We start from the raw sequence: 19,404 nt of genomic DNA, 5'->3' as shown, positions 1-19,404 counted from the left end.
TAATTTATATATGGAAAATAAAAATAGATGATAATAAAACCCCACATCAAGGTACAACAAGAATAAAGATAAAAATGAACCAAATATTTCCAACAGATAATAAAAACATACCACAAATGTAGACACAAAGATGAAAACTACAACTTAGGATTTCAAAATAAGCTAAAAAAATCTTAAAAACAGTCAAAGCTTTAAAGAATCATGCAAGTCAGAATTAGAATGGTTAGAAAGGAGATGGCTAGAATAATATAAAACATGATGACATGAAAAGAGAGCTGAAAACTCAGAAATGGAAAGAGAAGGAATAAAAATATTTCAGAAATGAAGGCCAAATTAAAAAGAACAAAGAAGCAAATAGAGACCATGGAAGACACAGTACAAGATATTGAGGCTAGAAGGGAAAAAAGTGAAATTAATAAAACAGAAGTAAATAAAGAGAAGGGATAAAAAGGATTCTACCAAAGAATTGAACTAATAGAGGTTTAAAGAAGATTTAACGTAAGTTCCCAAAGAAGAATGTCCCCCAGTGAAAGACAAGAAATATATTAAACAATATTCAGAAAACCTTCACAACAAAAAGATTAGCATCTACATATGAAAAGGGCTGTTATCTGAAAAATTCAACAAAGAACCATCAACAATGAGACATTTCTAATAAAACAGTTCTATTTTTTAAATGAAGAAAAACAATTTTATGCATCCAAGAAAAAAAGCAACTGAAAACTAAGTCAGACTTTGAAGCACACTTTGTGCCAGAAGACAACAGAACAACTTTGAAAAGATACTACAGAAAATAAAATATGAGCCAAAGATTTTATATTCATCCGAACTAGGCTTTAGGTATGAAGGCCATCAAAAAAGCTATAAACATTCAGGAACCCAGGGATTACTTTTCCCAAGAGTCTTTCTGAGAAACCTACAATCACAGAGCTCAGAAATCCTCCTGTGGATAAAACGAGCACATTTGGCCTCAGACTGCTATGCATGCCCCAAAGGTTCATTGCAAATCTCTCTATTGATTTTGTATGATAAATCACTTTCAAGGGGAACAGAAAATTATGAAATCCATATCATCAGAGCATTCTCTCCATGTAAACAGACTAGATAGGAGTCAAAATATTGTTTGATGAACATGCAATCAGAACAAAAATGAAGAGAATATTTAACAACGTCAGGGACATTGATGAGTTTGGTCTGGTTTGACGAAAGGAACAACATTCAGAAGTCTGTCAGCTATCACCTCCCACCTTCAGCTCCCTTCCAAGAACAGCCCTTCCATTGAGACAGCGAATGTGTGCAGTAGGTGGTAGCATTTGGACAGCACCACCAACATTTACTTCTCAGTCACCTTGTCTGTCCTCCCATTACTGAACAACCCCTTCTAATCAATACATTATTTTTTTCTCTGCTGATCCATTGGATGGGTTGTTGTAGAATTTTGCTGGCCATCCTGTCCCCTTCACGTGACCTCACTTAGCTATTATCTCATCTATCAAGTATTCATTTTTATTCATCTTTTCTCATTGAGTAACAGGCCAGGCACTGTGCTCCTCACAAGGGATGAATGGTGAGCAGGTCAGACACAGCTTTTGCTTTCATGTGCCCAAAGGACTAGTGCATATAGTGAGAGTGAACTGCTTTCATCATTTTAAGGGGCAGAAAACTCACTTGAAGGAGTTTTCTTGAAACCCTCTGCAATGTGTAGAATGACTTCTGATGAGACCATATCATCATGACCATGTCATGGCAGGACAGAACAGAATTGGAACGTGTTGTTCTTCAGTGTTCCTAGGTACTAGCTTGTGTACCCCCCAAAATACAAATCCACCACTCACCCTCTTATATAAACAGGCTACATGATATAAGTGCATGAAAATGAGTCCATAAAATGCCACATGGCAACAACTGACATATTAAAATAGGAGATAGTTAACACAGTGCTAACCATCCTTTAGCTTTCCTCATTCACACAAACTCGAATCAAGTTCACCCCACCACATAGAAAACACAATGTACAATGTTGTGGCAAATACAATGATAAATAGGAAGTGGTCATTGTTCTCCATTTCCCATAGGTCAGTACACATCCTCAGTTCTACCAAATTCCCTGGCACCTCTCTTTGTTCAAATTCCAGCTCCAACATTTACTGGATATGTTGAAATCTGACAAGATACTCTCTGTTTTCTCACATAGAAATGAAAGTAATAGTCCCTAATCACAGAATTTGTTGAGGAGGATCAACTGTAGTAATTCATGTGAAGCTCTTACCTCAATGTTTGGCATATGGCAAGTAATCAACAGAAGTTACCTGTCAGTACCGACAGTGAAGGTAGTACGAAGAGTGGTGATGGTACTAGTCATAGTAATAATAGCAGTAATTTGCACCTCTAAATTAATGGCTAACAGTATAACTGAAGTTGTTGTTGTTGTTTTAAGAGTCTCTGGCCATCTCAAAGCCAAATGAATGAAAAATTACCCAAAGGTAATAATTCTATGTACATTATAGATATTGATAATTAAAATTTAAAGTACCCCATATCTAAAAGAAAAATTACATTTAGTTCTCTTCCCTGCCAAAGTGAGATGAGTAAATAGTTTCTCCTGAAGAAAATCATTTTTGTCTCCCCTGAAAGCATCAATTTTCAAAAAAATAGTCTGGATAGAAGATGAAAACTAAATTTTTTAAAAACTTAATATGAAAGAAATTTCTTGCAATAGTGTCATACTCAGTCATGACATTCTAAATGAGCAAATGATGGTGGGGTTAAGAATTCAAGTCCATAGCTAGCCTACACCTGGGTTACATTGAGTAGGGGTATGTAAAAATCTCCCATTTTTCAAATACTCATTTTTTCTCTCTCTTTGTAGCTCTCCTTCTCCAAATAAATTAGAAAATTGCTTACAAATTTAAAAACAGATTTTACCTCTTCCAGCTTAGTATTTTCTGGTTTTAGGAACACTTTGAGCTGCCCTTCTTGGTTACAAAACATTGGTGATACAGCTAGAAAGCTCGGCTGTGACTATTTGAGCTGTACATTAAACAGAGCAATTTTATTTAGTTTCTAAAAAAGATAGTATGAATTTAAAGGCAGCTAATCTCAATAAAGCAAGATTAGAGGGGGGAAAATAAACATAAAATAAAATTCTTACAACTTGCAATTAACTGTACCTGGTTTTAATGTCTTCCCTCTACTTGGAAGTAATCCCAGTCCTTTGGGGGAATTTCCAGACAGTTCTCTCTCCTGAGACAATTATTCACCATCATTGAACATACAGTGCTATGTATCTTTGAAACTCTTTTCCTTATGTGTAAAATGGGGGTGAAATACGTTGTTGGTGTGATATAGAATGTTCTAAATACATTGAGAAACTCATATTTACCCAGAAGCCCTATTGAGACAAGTCTCTTCTAAGATCTATTCTAATGCAAAGGAATGAGCTCCTACCTTGTAGGACCTGCTGATCCCCTCAAAACCCTACAGCTGGGCTGCTTCTCCTATATGGAGTTACAGAAAGCAAACACTACTTCCCCAATTACCATCAAATAAGCACTGCATTTTTTTAAATTATGTTAAAATAATAGTAATATAAAATTTACCTTTTTAACCATTTTAAGTGTACAGTTTAGTGGCATTAAGTACATTTACATTGTTATGTAACTGTCACCAACACCCATCTCCAGAACTTTTTATCACCCCAAACTGGAACACCATACCCACTAAGTAATTCCCCATTTCCCCCAAGTCTCTGGTAACCTCTGTTCTATTTTCTGTTTCTATGGATTTGACTGATTCAGGCATCTCATGCAAGTAGAATCATACAATGTCTGTACTTTTGGGTCCGGTTTATATCACTTAGCATGTCTTCAAGGTTTATCTATGTTGTAGCATGTATGAGAAGTTCATCCATTTTTAAGGCTGAATAATATCCCATTATACATATATCTGACATTTTGTTTATCCATTCATTCATTAATGGACATTTGGCTTGTTTCCATGTTTTGGAGATTGTGAATAATGTTGCAATGAATGCAAATAAGTGTTCAAGTCTTTGCTATCAATTATTTTGTATATATAGCCAAAATTAGATTTTTAAATGACATGGTAATTCTATGTTTAATTCTTTAGGCACTGCCATACTGTTTTCCATAGCAGCTGCACATTTCATGTTCCTACCAGCAATATACAAAGGTTCCAATTTCTCCACATCCTCACTAAGACTTGTTGTTTTCTGTTTTGTTTTATAATGATCCTAATGGATATAAAGGAATATCTCTAGATGGTTCTGATCTGCATTTCCCTAATGATTAGTGATGAAGAACATCATTCCATGTGCTTATAGGCCACCTGTGTGTCTTCTCTGGAGAAATGTCTAAGTCTTTGGCCCATTTTTGAATTAGATTGTTTGCTTTTTTGTTGTTGTTGAGTTTTGGGACCTCTTTATATATTCTGGATATTAACCCCTCATAAGATATATGGTTTGCCAATATTTTTTTCTTATTATGTGCCTTACACACTGCTAATAGTGTTCTTTGATACACAAAAGTTTTTCATTTTGATGAAGTTCATTTATAACCTTTTCTTTTGTTACTTGTGCTTTTGGTGTCATATCCAAGAATCAGTGTCAAAGTCAATGCTGTGAAGTTTTTCTCCTATGTTTTCTTCTAAGAGTCATATAGTTTTACCTTTTACATTCAAGTCTTTGATCCATTTCAAGTTTTGTGCATGATGTAAGGTAAGTGTCTAACTTTATTCTTTTGCATGTGGATATTCAGTTTTCCCAAAAATATTTGTTGAAAAGACTCTTTTTTCCCAATGAATGATCTTGACACCTTTATGGAAAAATGAAAATCATTTGACCTTATATGGAAGGGTTTATTTCTGGGCTCTCTATTCCATTGGTTACAACGAACTGTTTTGATTACCATAGCATTAGAGTAAATTTTAAAATCAGAAAGTGTGGATCCTCCAACATTGTTCTTTTTTCCCCAAAAAATTGTGCTGGCTATCCCATATCTCTTGAGATTTCATATGAATTTAAGAATTTTTTTTTTTTACTTTTGCAAAAATATTATTGAGATTTTGATAAGGATGAACTATAGACTGCTTTAGGTAGTATTAATATCTCAACAAGATTGTCTTCCTATCTATGAACATGGGATGTCTTTCCATTAATATGTCTTCTTTAATTTCTTTCAACATGCATAATATTTTCCCCAAATATTTCTACAGGAGCACTGCCCAAGCAGGTCCCAGCTACAGCTTCGCAGGCTTCCCAGACTCTCCCAAGTCCTTTCCCTTCTGCCCTATGGCTTGATTTCCATTGTACACCTCACCCTAGAAAGCAAGGAGGAACACTAGATGTTGGCACTCTGTGCCTGGAGTGATATTTGGCTCTGTTGTCCTGACCTCAGCCTCTTTATTTCTTTGCATGGGTCAGTTTCATAGTTCCTCTAAAACTGGGACTGATACAAAACTGAGCCTTGTTCTCTCAGCAAGTGGTCAGATAGCACATAGCACAATTGTCCCTCTGACTGAGAGTAAACCAAGAAGAGGCTCTGAAGTCTACAGTTATCAAGTGTGAGGTTTTTACTGGCTCTTAAGGCCCAGATTCACCACTGACTTACTACAACCTATCTGTGCCTTGTGCAGCAAGTTGAATGATGGCCAGCAAAAGATTTGTCCACATTGTAATTCCCAGAATCCATGAATGTTACTTTATTTTTTTTAAAAAGTGAGGGGTTGTCTTTGCTGATGGAATTAGTAACTTCAAGATGAGATCACCCTGAACTGTCTAGGTGGACTCTAAGTCCTATGACAAGAGTTCTCACAAGAAACACCAAGAGAAGAGGAGAAGGCCATGTGAAGACACAGACAGAGACTGGAGTGCGTAGCCATTAGCTAAAGAAGCTGGAAGAAGCAAGGAAAGAAATTTCCCCCAGAGCTTTGACTGGGAGCACAGCCCAGCCAACTCCTTGGTTTTGGACTCTGGCCTCCAAAACTGTGAGGAAAATACCTTTCATTTGCTTCAAGCCACTAGGTTTGGGGTAATTTGTTACAGCAGACACAGAACACTAATATACCTAGGTTTCCTCACTGCAGAGTAAGAATATAAGAATGCCTACCTCATAGAGTTGTTGTGATAATTAAATGAAATGGTTTATGGAAAGCTTTACAGAGCCAAGGGTCTGACACAGCAAGCTCTCCATTAAACGTTGGCTATTATTATTTACTGCTATGGAAACCCTGATTTACATTACAAGTGGATGGAAAAGGCAACTCTACCTAAATCACACAAGAGGCAGCGGCTTAAAAGAATAATTGTTTTTGCATGAGACACTTCTCAGTCTTTATTTTTATTTTTTTAAAGCAAAAACTACAGCCACTTTCTTGTCTACCAATGCCCATGGGTACAGGGAAGGTATCAGATCATGTATTCCAAAGAACAAATCGTAAGCTCCTGTGGGTCTGTGTGTTGAAGGGAGGGTAGAAAAAAAGCTATATATGTAATTAACGCATGAAATAGTCTCTATGGGCCACTGGATATATAAAGCAAGAACACTTTGCATCTGTGAAGATGAACCTTTTCCTGGAGAGTCCATAGCTTTCATCAGATTTTCAAAGACAGTCTGTGACCCAAAAGAAGTTAAAGATCACTTACATAAAATGATTCTGACAACCTTGAATGAGAGAAATTAAGACCAGGCTCAGAATATAAACCAGACAAGTATCACATTCGGCCGAAGGGCCCCCTGTGGCTCAAAAAGTCATTGCTGGAGCTTTGCCCATGACCTACTTCCAGCAATGAGAGGAGATGAGTCAGGATTTGGGTGAGGGATTTGGGAGATGATGTAAGCAAGCGGCTTTGAGACTCTAGCAATCGCCGGAATAGGCCTGGTATGTGTGCAGTAACAGAAAGGGGATATTAAACATCTAACAAAAAGGCCCAGCAATAAATTCTTTTAAAATCATTTGAAAAATTCAATGCTTGGTGAAGCTTCATTGTAAAACCCTAAAATAAATTGCAAGAATGATAGTAAATAACTGTTATTGTGACCCTTCTCATTCATCAGCAGAGAAACTAAATAGAAAAATAGCGAACATTTTTCTTTATTTAAAAGGTAATTTTTGAGTAGGCATTATATATTATAGGCTGAATTGTGTCAGCCCAAAATCTGTATGTTGAAACTCTAACCTTTCAACAATGTAACTATATTTGGACATAAGGCCTTTAAGGAGGTAATTAAAGTTGAATAGGGTCAAAAAAAGGGTCCTAATCCAACAGAACTGGAGTTTTCATAAAAAAGAGACGCCAGCAAGTGCATACACAGAAAAAAGGCCAGGTGAGGACACAGTGACAAGGCTGTAATCTTAAAGCCAAGGAGAGAGGCCTCAAGGAAACCAAACCTGTGGCACCTTGATCTTGGACTTCTAGCCTCCAGAAGTGAGAAGTAAGTTTCCATTGTTTAAGCCACCCAGTCTATGACATTTTGCTATGGCAGCCCACGCTGACGATTACATTATACATCAACATCTATGCCAGGTGCTGGAGTTACAGAAACGATTAAGGCACAGCTTCTCCCCAAGAAAGCCTCACTGGCCTGAGGTAACCCTGTAGGACCCTGCCAGACACAGACCCCAACCCATGGCCTCTCAGAGTGACCTAACTAGGTAACTTTGAACTAAGGTATCAGGTACCATGAACCAGCCTGGACTGTCTATTTAGCTTGTACATATACCCAGATTCATTAAACCAGAACTAGACTAATGTTGACCTTCCTTAAGACCTCTTTTGTTCCACTTTTTTTTTTTTCCATCTTGTTCTGCTGTATTTTCAGGAAGACATAAAGTCTCACTCTCTCCCAGAGAAAGAATAACTCTTGGCTTTTGGCAACTACCATTTATATCACAATCTCATCAAACTCCAACAAGTTCATTCTCAGAACTATTCACCCATTGAGTCTGGCATGATTAACTACACTCACAGTTAAGAAATTCGAGAGGAGGAAGTTATGTAAAATGCTTAGATTAGAAGTAGATGTGAGATTATTGTTCAGAAAGCCAACCAGAGCATTCAAGCATGTTGAGACTATTATACTAACTTTTACATAAGATGGTGCTCCAGGGTGGAATTTCTATTGTCACTGGTTCAGAGGCAGTACATTTGCTTTTTTATAGGAAATATTCATTTGTTTCCCCCATTAGTTTTGCATGAATTTCCCTTGCTAAAGGACATAGTGATGGTGTGCTGGTCAATGTGACCCAGAATTTTAAGGCTAGACTTTCACAGCTCATTATTTCTGATCCCCATTTGTTTGATTTTGTGGCAGGAGGTAAGAAGGAGTGTGGAAATATTTTTTACCACTATTGTGTTCTCTACTAAATGGAATGATATAGCTTCATAATCTCAGTCCCACAGAAAAAAAATTTCAGGGAAGTAGTTATACCATGAAATGTTTTATAAATGTTACATTGCCATTTAATATCCCAAAATGCCACTTGACATGTCCACATTTTTCCCTTAAAAAACCAATTGACCTCTTTTAATATTCTGACTATGCTTAACAGTGATGAAATTTATAATTAAAAACTCAGACCCTGAATTATCTTACTTGAAAATAAGGACAATTTGCTGACCTTCCTTAGAGAGATAGCTATTAAACTCAAGAATAAGTTCAAGAGAATCTACTTCTCTGAAAAACTTTAAAAGCTCACAAATTATCATGTCTCTCAGGATTTTGCTGCAATCCTGTCCAGGGTCAAAGAGTTACATCCTTCTCAGAATCAACCCTATGATTTTGACTGCAGATCTTCATTAACTAATGGTCCTTAATAATTTTACCCAAGAGCTTAACATCTCTTTATTAGACAAGCTTTTAAACCTGCCCATATTTCAATGATCTGACCTGAACTCAAAGTAAGAATTATTTTATCTGGACACTGTTGTGTGAGTAGTTTTTCAAGTATACTAAAAAGTTGCTTTATTTTTAATGCCTGGGGCTATTGACCTTGGCTTTGAGGATAATGTTGAAAGTGGCTTTTCATGATAATACTGGAAGTCAAGCAAATCTTAGATTTATTGGCAGTTCATAGGTGAATCTAAGCATCTGGAGAAGTGTTCATATGCATAAAATAGCACTCCAGGAGAAAAATGGCAGGAATTTTAGATGTCAAGACGTTAGTTAAAAGACGCAGCACCCTCTATTGTTGAAATCTAAAATTGTAGCTGTTGGCAAGGAAAAATGTTTGCAGGGCCCATCCTGAGTATAACAAAGCAAGGTAAAGAGGCATAGGTTTGGAGTTGAGAAGCAATATGTCAATAATTGATGCAACAGATAGTTTCCAAATCTACATTTCTTACCCTGAGCTCTTTTCCAAAATCCAGACCTCTGGGGGTCTACATACAGATGTCACAAAGACACCTCAAATTCAGCACGTCTTCTTCATTATCTACGTATAAACAGTTGTCAAGACCTGTAAATACTATCTGAAAACTGCATCTGGAATACATGGCTTCCTTTGAATACATATATTATTTGGCTATTTTCTATCAATATCACTATCATACTCCAGATACTCGTCTTCAGTTAGAGCTACTATCCGTGCTTACAGTTGCCCATTTCTTCACCCATCTTTCCCATTAACACCAGAATTTATTGTCTATAACAGGCTTTTCTTCCCAGTAGTTCTAATAATTCCCGTTGCCAACAGAACAAGGTCTACATTCCTTATCTTGACCTGTAAGGCCCTTCACAAAATGGCATCAATCTACCTCCCAGTCTCATCTCTCACTGCATCCCAAAACTACCATGACTAGTACTGCTATAAAACTAACATTTATTGAGCATTTAATATGGGTCAAACACTAATGTAAGATATACATATAAAGATATAGATATAGACATAGATATATGGCTTACATTATATATAAAATAAAATTTTATTTATCCTCACATCAAATTTATCAATATATATTATATGTTATATATAATATATATAATGAAATACTCTTCAGCCATAGAATAGAAGAAAATCTTTGCCTTTTGAGAGAACATGGATGGACTTTGAGGGCATTATGCTTAGTGAAACAAGTCAGAAAGAGAAAGACAAATACTCTATGATCTCATTTAGATGTGGAATCTAAAAATGTGACATGTATCAAAATAAAGAATAGAATGGTGATTTCTAGGATAGGGGTTAAAAATAACAGAAGAATGTTGATCAAAGGTACAGACTTGCAGCTATAAGATGAATAATTTTAGGGGTATAATGTACAGCATAGTAATTATAATTAACAATACCTGAAAACTGTTAAGACAGTAAATCTTAAATGTTATCACCATAAAAATGGTAATTCTATGACAGGTTGGAGGTGTTAACTAATCTTATTGTGGTAACCATTTTATAACACTTACATGTATCAAATCATCATGTTGTATATATGAAGTTTATATATGTTATACTACCTCAATAAAGCTGGGGTAAAGTATAGTATGGACATCAGGACAGACATATGGACCAGTTGAATAGAGTAGAGAGTCCCCAAATTAAATCCTCACGTATGTGATTGATTATTTTTTGTCAAGGGTGTCAAGATTACTCAATGGGGAAAGGACAAATGATTCAACAAATAGTGTCAGGAAAATTCTGGATATCCAGTGTTAATGGGCTGAGTTATGTCCCCCAGATTTCATAGGCTACACTTCTAATCCGCAGTACTTTAGAGTGTAACCTTCCTTGGAAAGAGCATTGTTACAGACGTAATTACTTAAGATGAGGTTATACTGTAGTAGAGTTGGCACCTAATCCATTATGACCTGTGTCCTCATAAAAAGAGGAAATATAGACACACATGTATATATTCAAGGTGATTGCTATGAGAACATGAAGGCAGAACTCAGTGATACATCTACAAGCCAAAAAATGCCAAAGATTGCCACCAACTCCCAGAAGCTAGGAGAGAGGGATGGAACACATTCTCCCACATGACCCTAGAAGGAATTAACCCTGACAGCACCTTGATATCAGAGTTCTAGCCTCCTGACCTGTGAGACAATAAATTTCCATTCGTTAAGCCACTCCATCCATGGTGCATTGTTACAGCAGCCTCAGCAAACAAATATGTCCACATGCAAAAAAAAGAGGTTGGTTGGGATTTTACCTTATTTCATGTAAAAATTTTAACACAAAATGGTTCAAAGACCTAAATATGACAAAATGACAAAATTCTTAAAATAAAACATAGGGAAAATCTTCATGACATTGGATTTTGCAATGGTTTCTTAAATATGACACCAAAAACTGGCCGCAAAAGAAAAAACAAGGTAAATTGAACTTGATTAAAAATAAAAATGTTTGTTTCAAGACACAGAGTGAAAAGGCAACCTACAAAATAGGAGAAAATATTTGCAACTGTATATCAGATAAGGGATTTATATCCAGAATATATAATGAACTCTTGCAACGCTACAACAACAAAAAGCAAACACTCAAATTCAAAAATGGGCAAAGAACTTGAATACAAATATTCCCATAGAAGACATACAAATGCCCAGTAAATACATGAAAAGATATTCAATGTCATTAGTCATTAGAGAAATGTAAATCAAAGCTATAATGAGATACCACTTAAGACGCCCAAAACCAGAAAACAAGTGTTGGCAAGGATGTGAAGAAACTGGAACCATTGTACACTGCTGGTCAGAATGCAAAATGGTGTGAATAGCCTCTATGGAAAAGAGCATGGTGGTTCCCCAAAAAGATAAACATAGAATTACCATATTACCCCGCAATTTCACTCCTAGGCATACACCCAAAACAACTGGACACAAGTTGTATACTAATGTTTACAGTGTCATTATTCACAATAGCCAAGAGTTGGAAACAACCCAAGTGCCCATCAATGGGTGAATGGAAAAAACAAATGTGATTGATAGATATAAAGATAAAGATGTAGATAGAGAAATAGAGATATTACATACAATTAAATATTACTCAGCCTTAAAAAGGAAAGAAGTTCTAATACATGCTACAATATGGAGGTGCCTTAAAACATTACATTAAGTGAAAAAAGCATGTCACAAGAGGACAAACGCATATAGGTCCACTTACCTGAGGTATCTAGAATAGTCAAATTCATAGTCAGTAGAATAGAGGTTACCGGGAGTGAAGAAACTGGGGAAGTTATTGCTTAATGGTTATAGAGTTGTTATTTGGGGTGATGAAAATAGATAGTTGTGATGATTACACAGAATTTTGAATGTACTTAATGTGATTGAATTTTACACTTAAAAATGGCAAAATTCATATTACCATTTTTTGCCTCGGATAATGCTCATATTTTTGCCCAAATTTTTGAGGGAAAAATAAGGATGTGCATTATACATGGGTATAATTATTCCATACCATGGATATAATAATCCCTTGTATAATGTTCACAAAAATGTGGGTGCACATTACACAGGAGAGCACACTATACACAGCAAAATATGGTACATACACTAGAATTTTTCAAAGCCCATGAGGGGATGTTGACTGTGAGTGAGAATGGAAAGGGGAGGAAAGGAATGGGCCATTCAGGAATGAGAGAGAGAATCAACAGTCAGCTAATTGATCGTGGGGGGAGGGAATATGGGTATATTCAGGGTGATATCCAAGTTGCCAGCTGAGATCTTGAGTGGCTGTTTATGACATTAAGATTAACAGGTGATCCAGACTGAAAAATAGGTCTGGAGTTTGAGGCCACAGCTTGCTCAATAGCAGTATTTTCTTTCTTAATTTAAAGGGCTTCATAGGATGTTAATATAAAAGAAATGTGATCTGTCTATGGCAAGACCACATTTACCAATATGGTTGATTCACCTGGAAAAATTGAACAAAAAAACAAGTAAATAGTAGCTAACATTTACTGACCACTTACAATGGACCAGACACTGTGCAAGCACTTTGCACATATCAGTTTAATCTTCACAACTACCCGCCAAGGCGTGAGTGTCCTCATTTTACAAACCTTATGCTGAGCCATTCCCTAAAAAATGCCTGACACTGTCAAATTTCTGTATTTATGTATATTTTGGATTCTGTCGTTTCACTCTAGATTTGATTCTCCTGTTCCTCCAGAGCCCCTTCCAAAGACATCAGTTCCGAGGGCTCAGAACTGCTCAGTCCTCCCTTCACATTTAGTAATCTAATAAAATGCCTTCAGGGTGATATGGCCCCACAAAGGCTGTGGGTTCCTTGAGAGCAGAAGGTGTTTTTCCTCTGGCTTTGAATCTCCTTCAGTACATGTCAAAGTGCCTTTTATTCAGAAGCACTCCTTAAATGTTGGCATTTTATACATGGATAAACTGAGCTTTGAAAAGGTGTGCGTAGCTGAGATTCCAGGGAAACTCATCTGCTCCTGGTGAGCAGCACCCAGACTTGCTCCGTTCCTATCCAGTTCCCTCTCCCTATTACACTAGCACTTTCTTTCCCTCTAGCTCTGCACATCAGTTTGCATTTGAAAATCAGCTCCAGTCCATAAAGGGAAGCATTTGGGTGCCTTCTGCAGCATTAGACACCCAGGGCCAGCAGTATTGGGAGCCTCAAACCTTTCTTCCACTCTCTCATGTCCTCACTGGACCAAAGCTTGCACAAAGGAGGGAACCAATTTATTTATTTTTCACTGTACACCCAGTATCAAGCACAGTGATGAGAACATAGCAAATAATGAATATTTGTTGAATGAATCATGAACCCACTAGTTCTCAGTGAAAAGACCCCAAGGCTATAGGGAAATGAGCAAACAATGCTCTCCCATTTGTTAAACTGAGGCTTGTCTCTCTAACAACCAATTAAATCACCTGTCACACACTTATTACAGCCATCTTGACGTTTATAGCACACTCCCCTTCTCCTGTACCCCTTTCAGAAAACCTCCTGTGTTGGGGAGAAAAAAAAACAACAGTGTTCAAGCTGAGCCTGACTTCCCTTGAGCACCTGAGAAATCCTTGACTATCTGCCATACCTTCCCTAATCCTCCGCCAAAAGGAGATTATCTCTGTAATCCTGTCACAAGTCCTAGTTCCTTTTTTCCCCTGTTTCTCTTCCTGATTCCTTTTTCCTGTGTTTCTCCTTCTTTCCTCCCATTCCTAGTCAAGCACTACCTTGCTCCCTAATCGTGTTTCATGTCTCTCAGGATTCCTTGACACTGTTTTAATGAACCCTGAAGCTGGACAACAAAGAAATAAAGACTGAACATGATCTATTGTGTCCTATGTAGATCCAGCCAGCCCTGTGTCCTAGATTTGGAGAGAGAGAGGGAGGGGCCGGGTTGGGGTGTGGGGGAGAGAGAGAGAAAGAAAACTGTTTTACCTTCAGCCACAGGTACCGAGGCTGTGTTGAAAAAGTATAAACCGTTACTAAATTTTCTGGCCTACATTTTTAAACTTTACTCAAAGGAATAAACATGCATTAGAATCAGTGCCACCGGAATTTTATTGACCTGTTTATGGTGACGGGTGGTCTTTCTGAGCCAGAGGAGAGGGGAGGGCTGTGTGCTGGGGAGTCGCAAATAGAAAAGGGAGGGAAGCGAGTGGGACCTGCTTGGTGCTTGTTTTGTTTCCAAGTCGTGTCCTGTGTTGAATTCCCAGCACTTCCTCTTTGGCACCTCTACTTTCTGGAATTTACACAGATGTAGACAATTACGGCCTTGAAACTTGAAATTTGGCTTCCAGAGAGGTTGATCCAATTGTCTACACAGATGCCATTTGAGTGAGAATTTAGAAAATCCACGCGTTTAGAAAAATGGGTCTCCTCCATTCCTGCCAGAGCCCTTTTGTGCTCAGAGCATTTAGAAACAGAACAAGGCTCTCTGGGAGGTTTCGGTGTGCATGCACAGACAGATCTGCCTAGCGTGGGCCCTGACTTCTGTGTGTCCTTTTCTTCCTTACATCCCTCTTTTCCAAGAGCAGCACCCCTCCAGTGAAAAGGGGGAAGACAGTTCTCCTCTGTGGCCACACTGCTATAAACCTGTAAGCAGCTGCTTTTTCCCCAAAATGTCATTCAGAGCTCCTGGACTCAAGTGAACAGGAGGAGTGCCCGAAGATGTCTTTGGCATAAGCTAATCTGATTCTCTAAGGAGGGTGTCTGTGAGTTAAACGGTCTAAGAATGAAAAGAGAGCCCTGCCCAGAGCGGTGTCAGGCGGCTCCCAGGTTGAAAGACAGCATTAGAAATGGACACCCTGCACTCAGATAAGGAGACCAAACAGGAGCTTTGCAGAGTGTGCCAGGCTCAGGACAGCAACAGCAAAATCAAACTCTTGACCTCCTGGCTGATTATATTTCACCAAAGAAACTCTCATACACCAAGACACTGGTCTTACAGAAGGCACATTTTACGGCTGGCTCCCCAAACTCCATGGTGAAGGTCGTCCCTAGTGCTTGTTGGAAAAAGATGGAGAAAAAGTAAAAGGAGCGAGAGGGAAATGAGGGAGAGCCAGAGGCACTTGACACCAGCCAAGGTCATTTGCTCTCTTTCAAGGTTTCCCAGGCCTCTAAGTGGAGGAATGCAATTAGTTTGCAAGGCGTGGGTCGCAAACATTTTTTCCTAACTCAGAGTTCGAATTCGGAATCTGTGCATTCCAGGAAAATGAGTGCAAACAGGCCTGTGTGTATTTACTACTGTGTGTAGTTCGTTTGTTTTTACCAAAGGGTCCATAGCTTTCCTTGGATTCTCAGAGAGGTCTGTAGGCCAAACCAGGCCAAGAACTGTTGCCCTGTATCCTACATTATTTCACATTCCCCATCATCAGGGACAGAGGCTCTGAGGGAGGAGGTCCAATAGCACACGGTGATCCCAAGCTGTGGGCAAACTCCCTGCAAAGGAAACTGGTTCCCACCACATTGACTCCCTCCTGAATGACATCGTATCAACGTCTACTCTTGAAATAAGTGAAGTGTGAAACAGGCCTCCCCACCGCCGTCCCAGCCCAGCATCAGGTACCCCTTTCATGGTACCCAGTGTATCTCCTAACTAGCTTTCCTCTGCCTCATTGCCCCATGGCAATAAGGATAGGCCAAGTCAGGCATCTTCTGTTTTGGACCAACGCCTTACCTTCACTACTCATTCTGGGCCAAAGAACCTTCACCAAAGTGATTAGCAGAGTGGAGTACATCCTGTTCTTGTTTCTATTCTTCACTGGACCTAAAGGGGTTATTACAACCAGGACTATACAAACGCAGGATTATACAAAGGCGTAACAAGGACTGAGATCATTGAGCTTATCTAAACAGACACACCTAAGTAACAACTAGAAAAATATCCAACCCCACCACAGGATGTGGTTCTGATGCTAAGAGGAGCAGTGATGAGATAGATATTCAGGAAGGAAGATTTGACAAAAAGGCAGGTATACGTCCAAACTTCTTGTTGCTGTTTCTGCCGCTGATAGTTTTCAGAGCTCACCCTTTTCCCACAATTCAGTTTCTTATATCAGTGTTAATGTACTAACTGTAAAGAATTTTCAGTCTTTTTTTTTTATTCTGCAACTTTTCAAAGTTCAGACTTTACATAGAGAATCTTTATCCAGTATAATTTTGTACCAACGGTGCCATATTTGCTGTTTTGCTAAGACTCTAGGGTGACATTTTTTAAATTTATCAGCCAGGCATAGGGATAGACTAAAACCGTCCTGGGCAAACTGGAACGTCAAGGTCACCACCTCCTGCCCAGACCGTGCTCAGCGATTCCCCCTTTCAGCACACACTTCACCCGCATCAATCACCTGCCTCATCTTTGGATCTCTTCCCTAGCTAAGGTGGAAATGGTAGAAGATGCTTTGGAGCCAGAAGATGAATTCCAAGTTAAGAACTACCTGAAGAGGAAAAATCTCCCATTTCAGAAGAGCCACGAACTCTCCGCTGCTCCCTATGTTGCAATCACACGTGCTCCTGCCGCAGTCAGGCGCAGTTCGGCTGTTCATCCGTCTCATGTTCTTTTACATGTAGACTGGACCATGCTATTTTTACTGCCCTGCTTTCTCCATAGATTGCCATAAATTTAAAGCATCATTCAATGATCATAAAATCACGTGCGCGCACACACAAAACCCAAATACTCCATCTGTACCAGAATTGTCAGGAAGGAGAAGTAAAGTAAAAAAGGACCTTATGCCCATTGTTCCTTCTTTCCACAGATTCGAAACGTGGCAGCCAACCTCTGCGTGGACAGCAAGCACGGAGCCACAGGCACTGAGCTAAGGCTGGACATCTGTGTCAAGGACGGCTCTGAGAGGACGTGGTCTCATGAACAGGTATGTCAGCTCCGAGAAGCCACGAGCTCCCGAGGCAGGCACGGAGGGTTACAGTGGGGACAGATCCCCAGGTGGGACATGCGGGACATGGTGTACTTAAGTGAATCACTTCACTTCTTTGTTTCTGTTCTTTCTCAGAGCAGTTGTGATAATCAGTTGAGATAATATATAAAAAGGCACTTTAAATCATACAAAGGATGTTAGAAATACTGTATTTCCTTTCCCAGAATGATAGTTTTCAAACCGTAAAAAGCCTATAGAAGGTTATGGAATTCTTCCAACTAAATTTCATGGTTTTAATGAAGAACTCTTTGTTATTTCATAAGTTTGTGTGACTTTAATCTTATTCCCTGCATCTGGCTGTATATTGAAAAGAATACTTTGCATACGCCTCTTGTTGTTGTAGGAGTTTGTAATCGTACACATGAAAGATAACTTTGAGGTAATAACACCCAAGATAAACTTCATGGGCTACATTCAGACTATTTATTGCTTTTGATTGGAAAACCATTTCAGCATGACTCAGTTTATGAAGTGAGGTGTGATTCCTGACCCACTTTGACACCTGACAGTCCTCATGAGGGGCTTTCCTCACACTGCGTCACCTGTAAAAGAGAAAAGAGAGTGGGTAGACTCATGACTACCCCTTTCTATTGTTCTTTTTAATTGTGAAATATTTCAAACAGGAAACTATAAAAAATATAGCAGACATTTATATACCTACCATGCAGATTTAACAAGTATCTACAGCTATTGCTATAGCCTTTAGAAGAATAAAATTTATAGACACAGTTAAAGCCTCTTGCCCTTATTCTGCTCCCCCCTTTCCCTCTGCAAAAGAATGTATTCCAAGTTCAAGAGAGCATGTCTTGCCTGTGCCTTCTGTTTCCCGGAATTGTCTATAATACCTCTCTTATGAAAACCAAAAAAGTAGGCACGCAATTGCCAGTAAAGTATTCGTTGTATTCTGTTCTGTTCTGTTCTGTTCTGTTCTGTTTGCCATATTCCTCAAATGTCTATTTTGTTTATGCTAGTAAAGACCCACCACGTCCTAGGGCGCTGCAGAGTGTGCGGGGATGCTGAGGTTCAGCCTGGGGCGCCACCCTCCCCCGCTGCCCCGTCCTGCTCCTCCTCTAGCCCGCATTACAGTGCAGAGCAGCCTCGCCTCGCCTCGTTCAGGAAAGCGCCAGGGGACCAAGTCCGTAGCACAGTCCAGAATCAATGCAGTCAATCACTGAACCAAAAATGCCCTCCCCCACCCCGCGCCCTAGCTGGCAATCTGGTCCTTGTACTCATCCCACAAGCTCATGAGGTTCTGGAAGAGCCTTGCCATCAGGCCAACCTAGGTGCCAACCAGTTTAACCTGTGCACCCTTGTGAAGTTATTAAATCTTTCTATGCCATCGTTCCTCCATGTTTAAGTAGGGACAATAACCCATCTCACAAACAGGGCAATTATGAGAATAAATCGTGTCTAAGATATAACAGCTTCTTGCACCTGTAGTAGGTACAGAGTAAATATACTTTTCCCTTTGCCTCCTCACAGTTCCTCCCTCTGGAGCGCATTATGATAATAGCGAATTAGAGCTCTCTCTCAGGTCCAAGGCAGCTGCCACACACCAAACACTATTTATCATCCACTCAAATGCATCCTGCAGCACATGGACTTTAAAGAAGGCTGCCGCTCCAGGACTCACTGATAGGAATGAAATGTCAGTAGAAGCTAACTGCCTTCTCCTTTTTCTATCTCTTTCTACAAGCACCACAGGGGAGCTACCAGGGATGGGAGATACAATGTTGGCCTGTTTCCTCCAAGAAGCATTTCTGGCTTCAGCCTGAGAGCAAGAGAGAAGGCTTCAGAGGCATGTCAGTGAGACTGACATCTTTAGAGGAAAAGGTTATGTTTTTTAAAAAGGAAAGGAGAAAGGAACATGCCATAGGAAAATCTTTGTCTGAAGTGCTAAATCCCTCTCTGCCACCTCTATTCAGCCCAAGCGGGAGACACACATAGGCAGCTGGCGGATGTGAGGTATGCATACATGAATGCCTGAGTCAGAGTTAATATTTTCAATCCCCTGGAGTGTTCTAGAATGAAATATGCTCTGGACCTCAGA

At 39.1% G+C, this 19,404-nt stretch overlaps 1 protein-coding gene across 1 annotated transcript in view; it reads left to right on the top strand.

The window, feature by feature from the left end:
- Positions 1 to 19,404, top strand: part of GALNTL6 (polypeptide N-acetylgalactosaminyltransferase like 6) — an 861,777-nt gene that overhangs the window by 819,884 nt on the left and 22,489 nt on the right. The window contains exon 10 of the mRNA XM_054576052.1: positions 17,175 to 17,291. Within this exon, the coding sequence (XP_054432027.1) occupies positions 17,175 to 17,291 (117 nt within the window). The remainder of the gene's footprint in view (positions 1 to 17,174; positions 17,292 to 19,404) is intronic.

The sequence above is a fragment of the Pteronotus mesoamericanus genome, unplaced genomic scaffold (genome assembly GCF_021234165.1).
Source record: "Pteronotus mesoamericanus isolate MK-2021 breed Mesoamerican mustached bat unplaced genomic scaffold, CSHL_Meso_final contig_32, whole genome shotgun sequence".
In the NCBI taxonomy this organism is placed as follows: domain Eukaryota; kingdom Metazoa; phylum Chordata; class Mammalia; order Chiroptera; family Mormoopidae; genus Pteronotus; species Pteronotus mesoamericanus.
The sequence above is the reverse complement of the archived record's forward strand: the minus strand, read 5'-3'. Positions and strand labels throughout refer to the sequence as shown.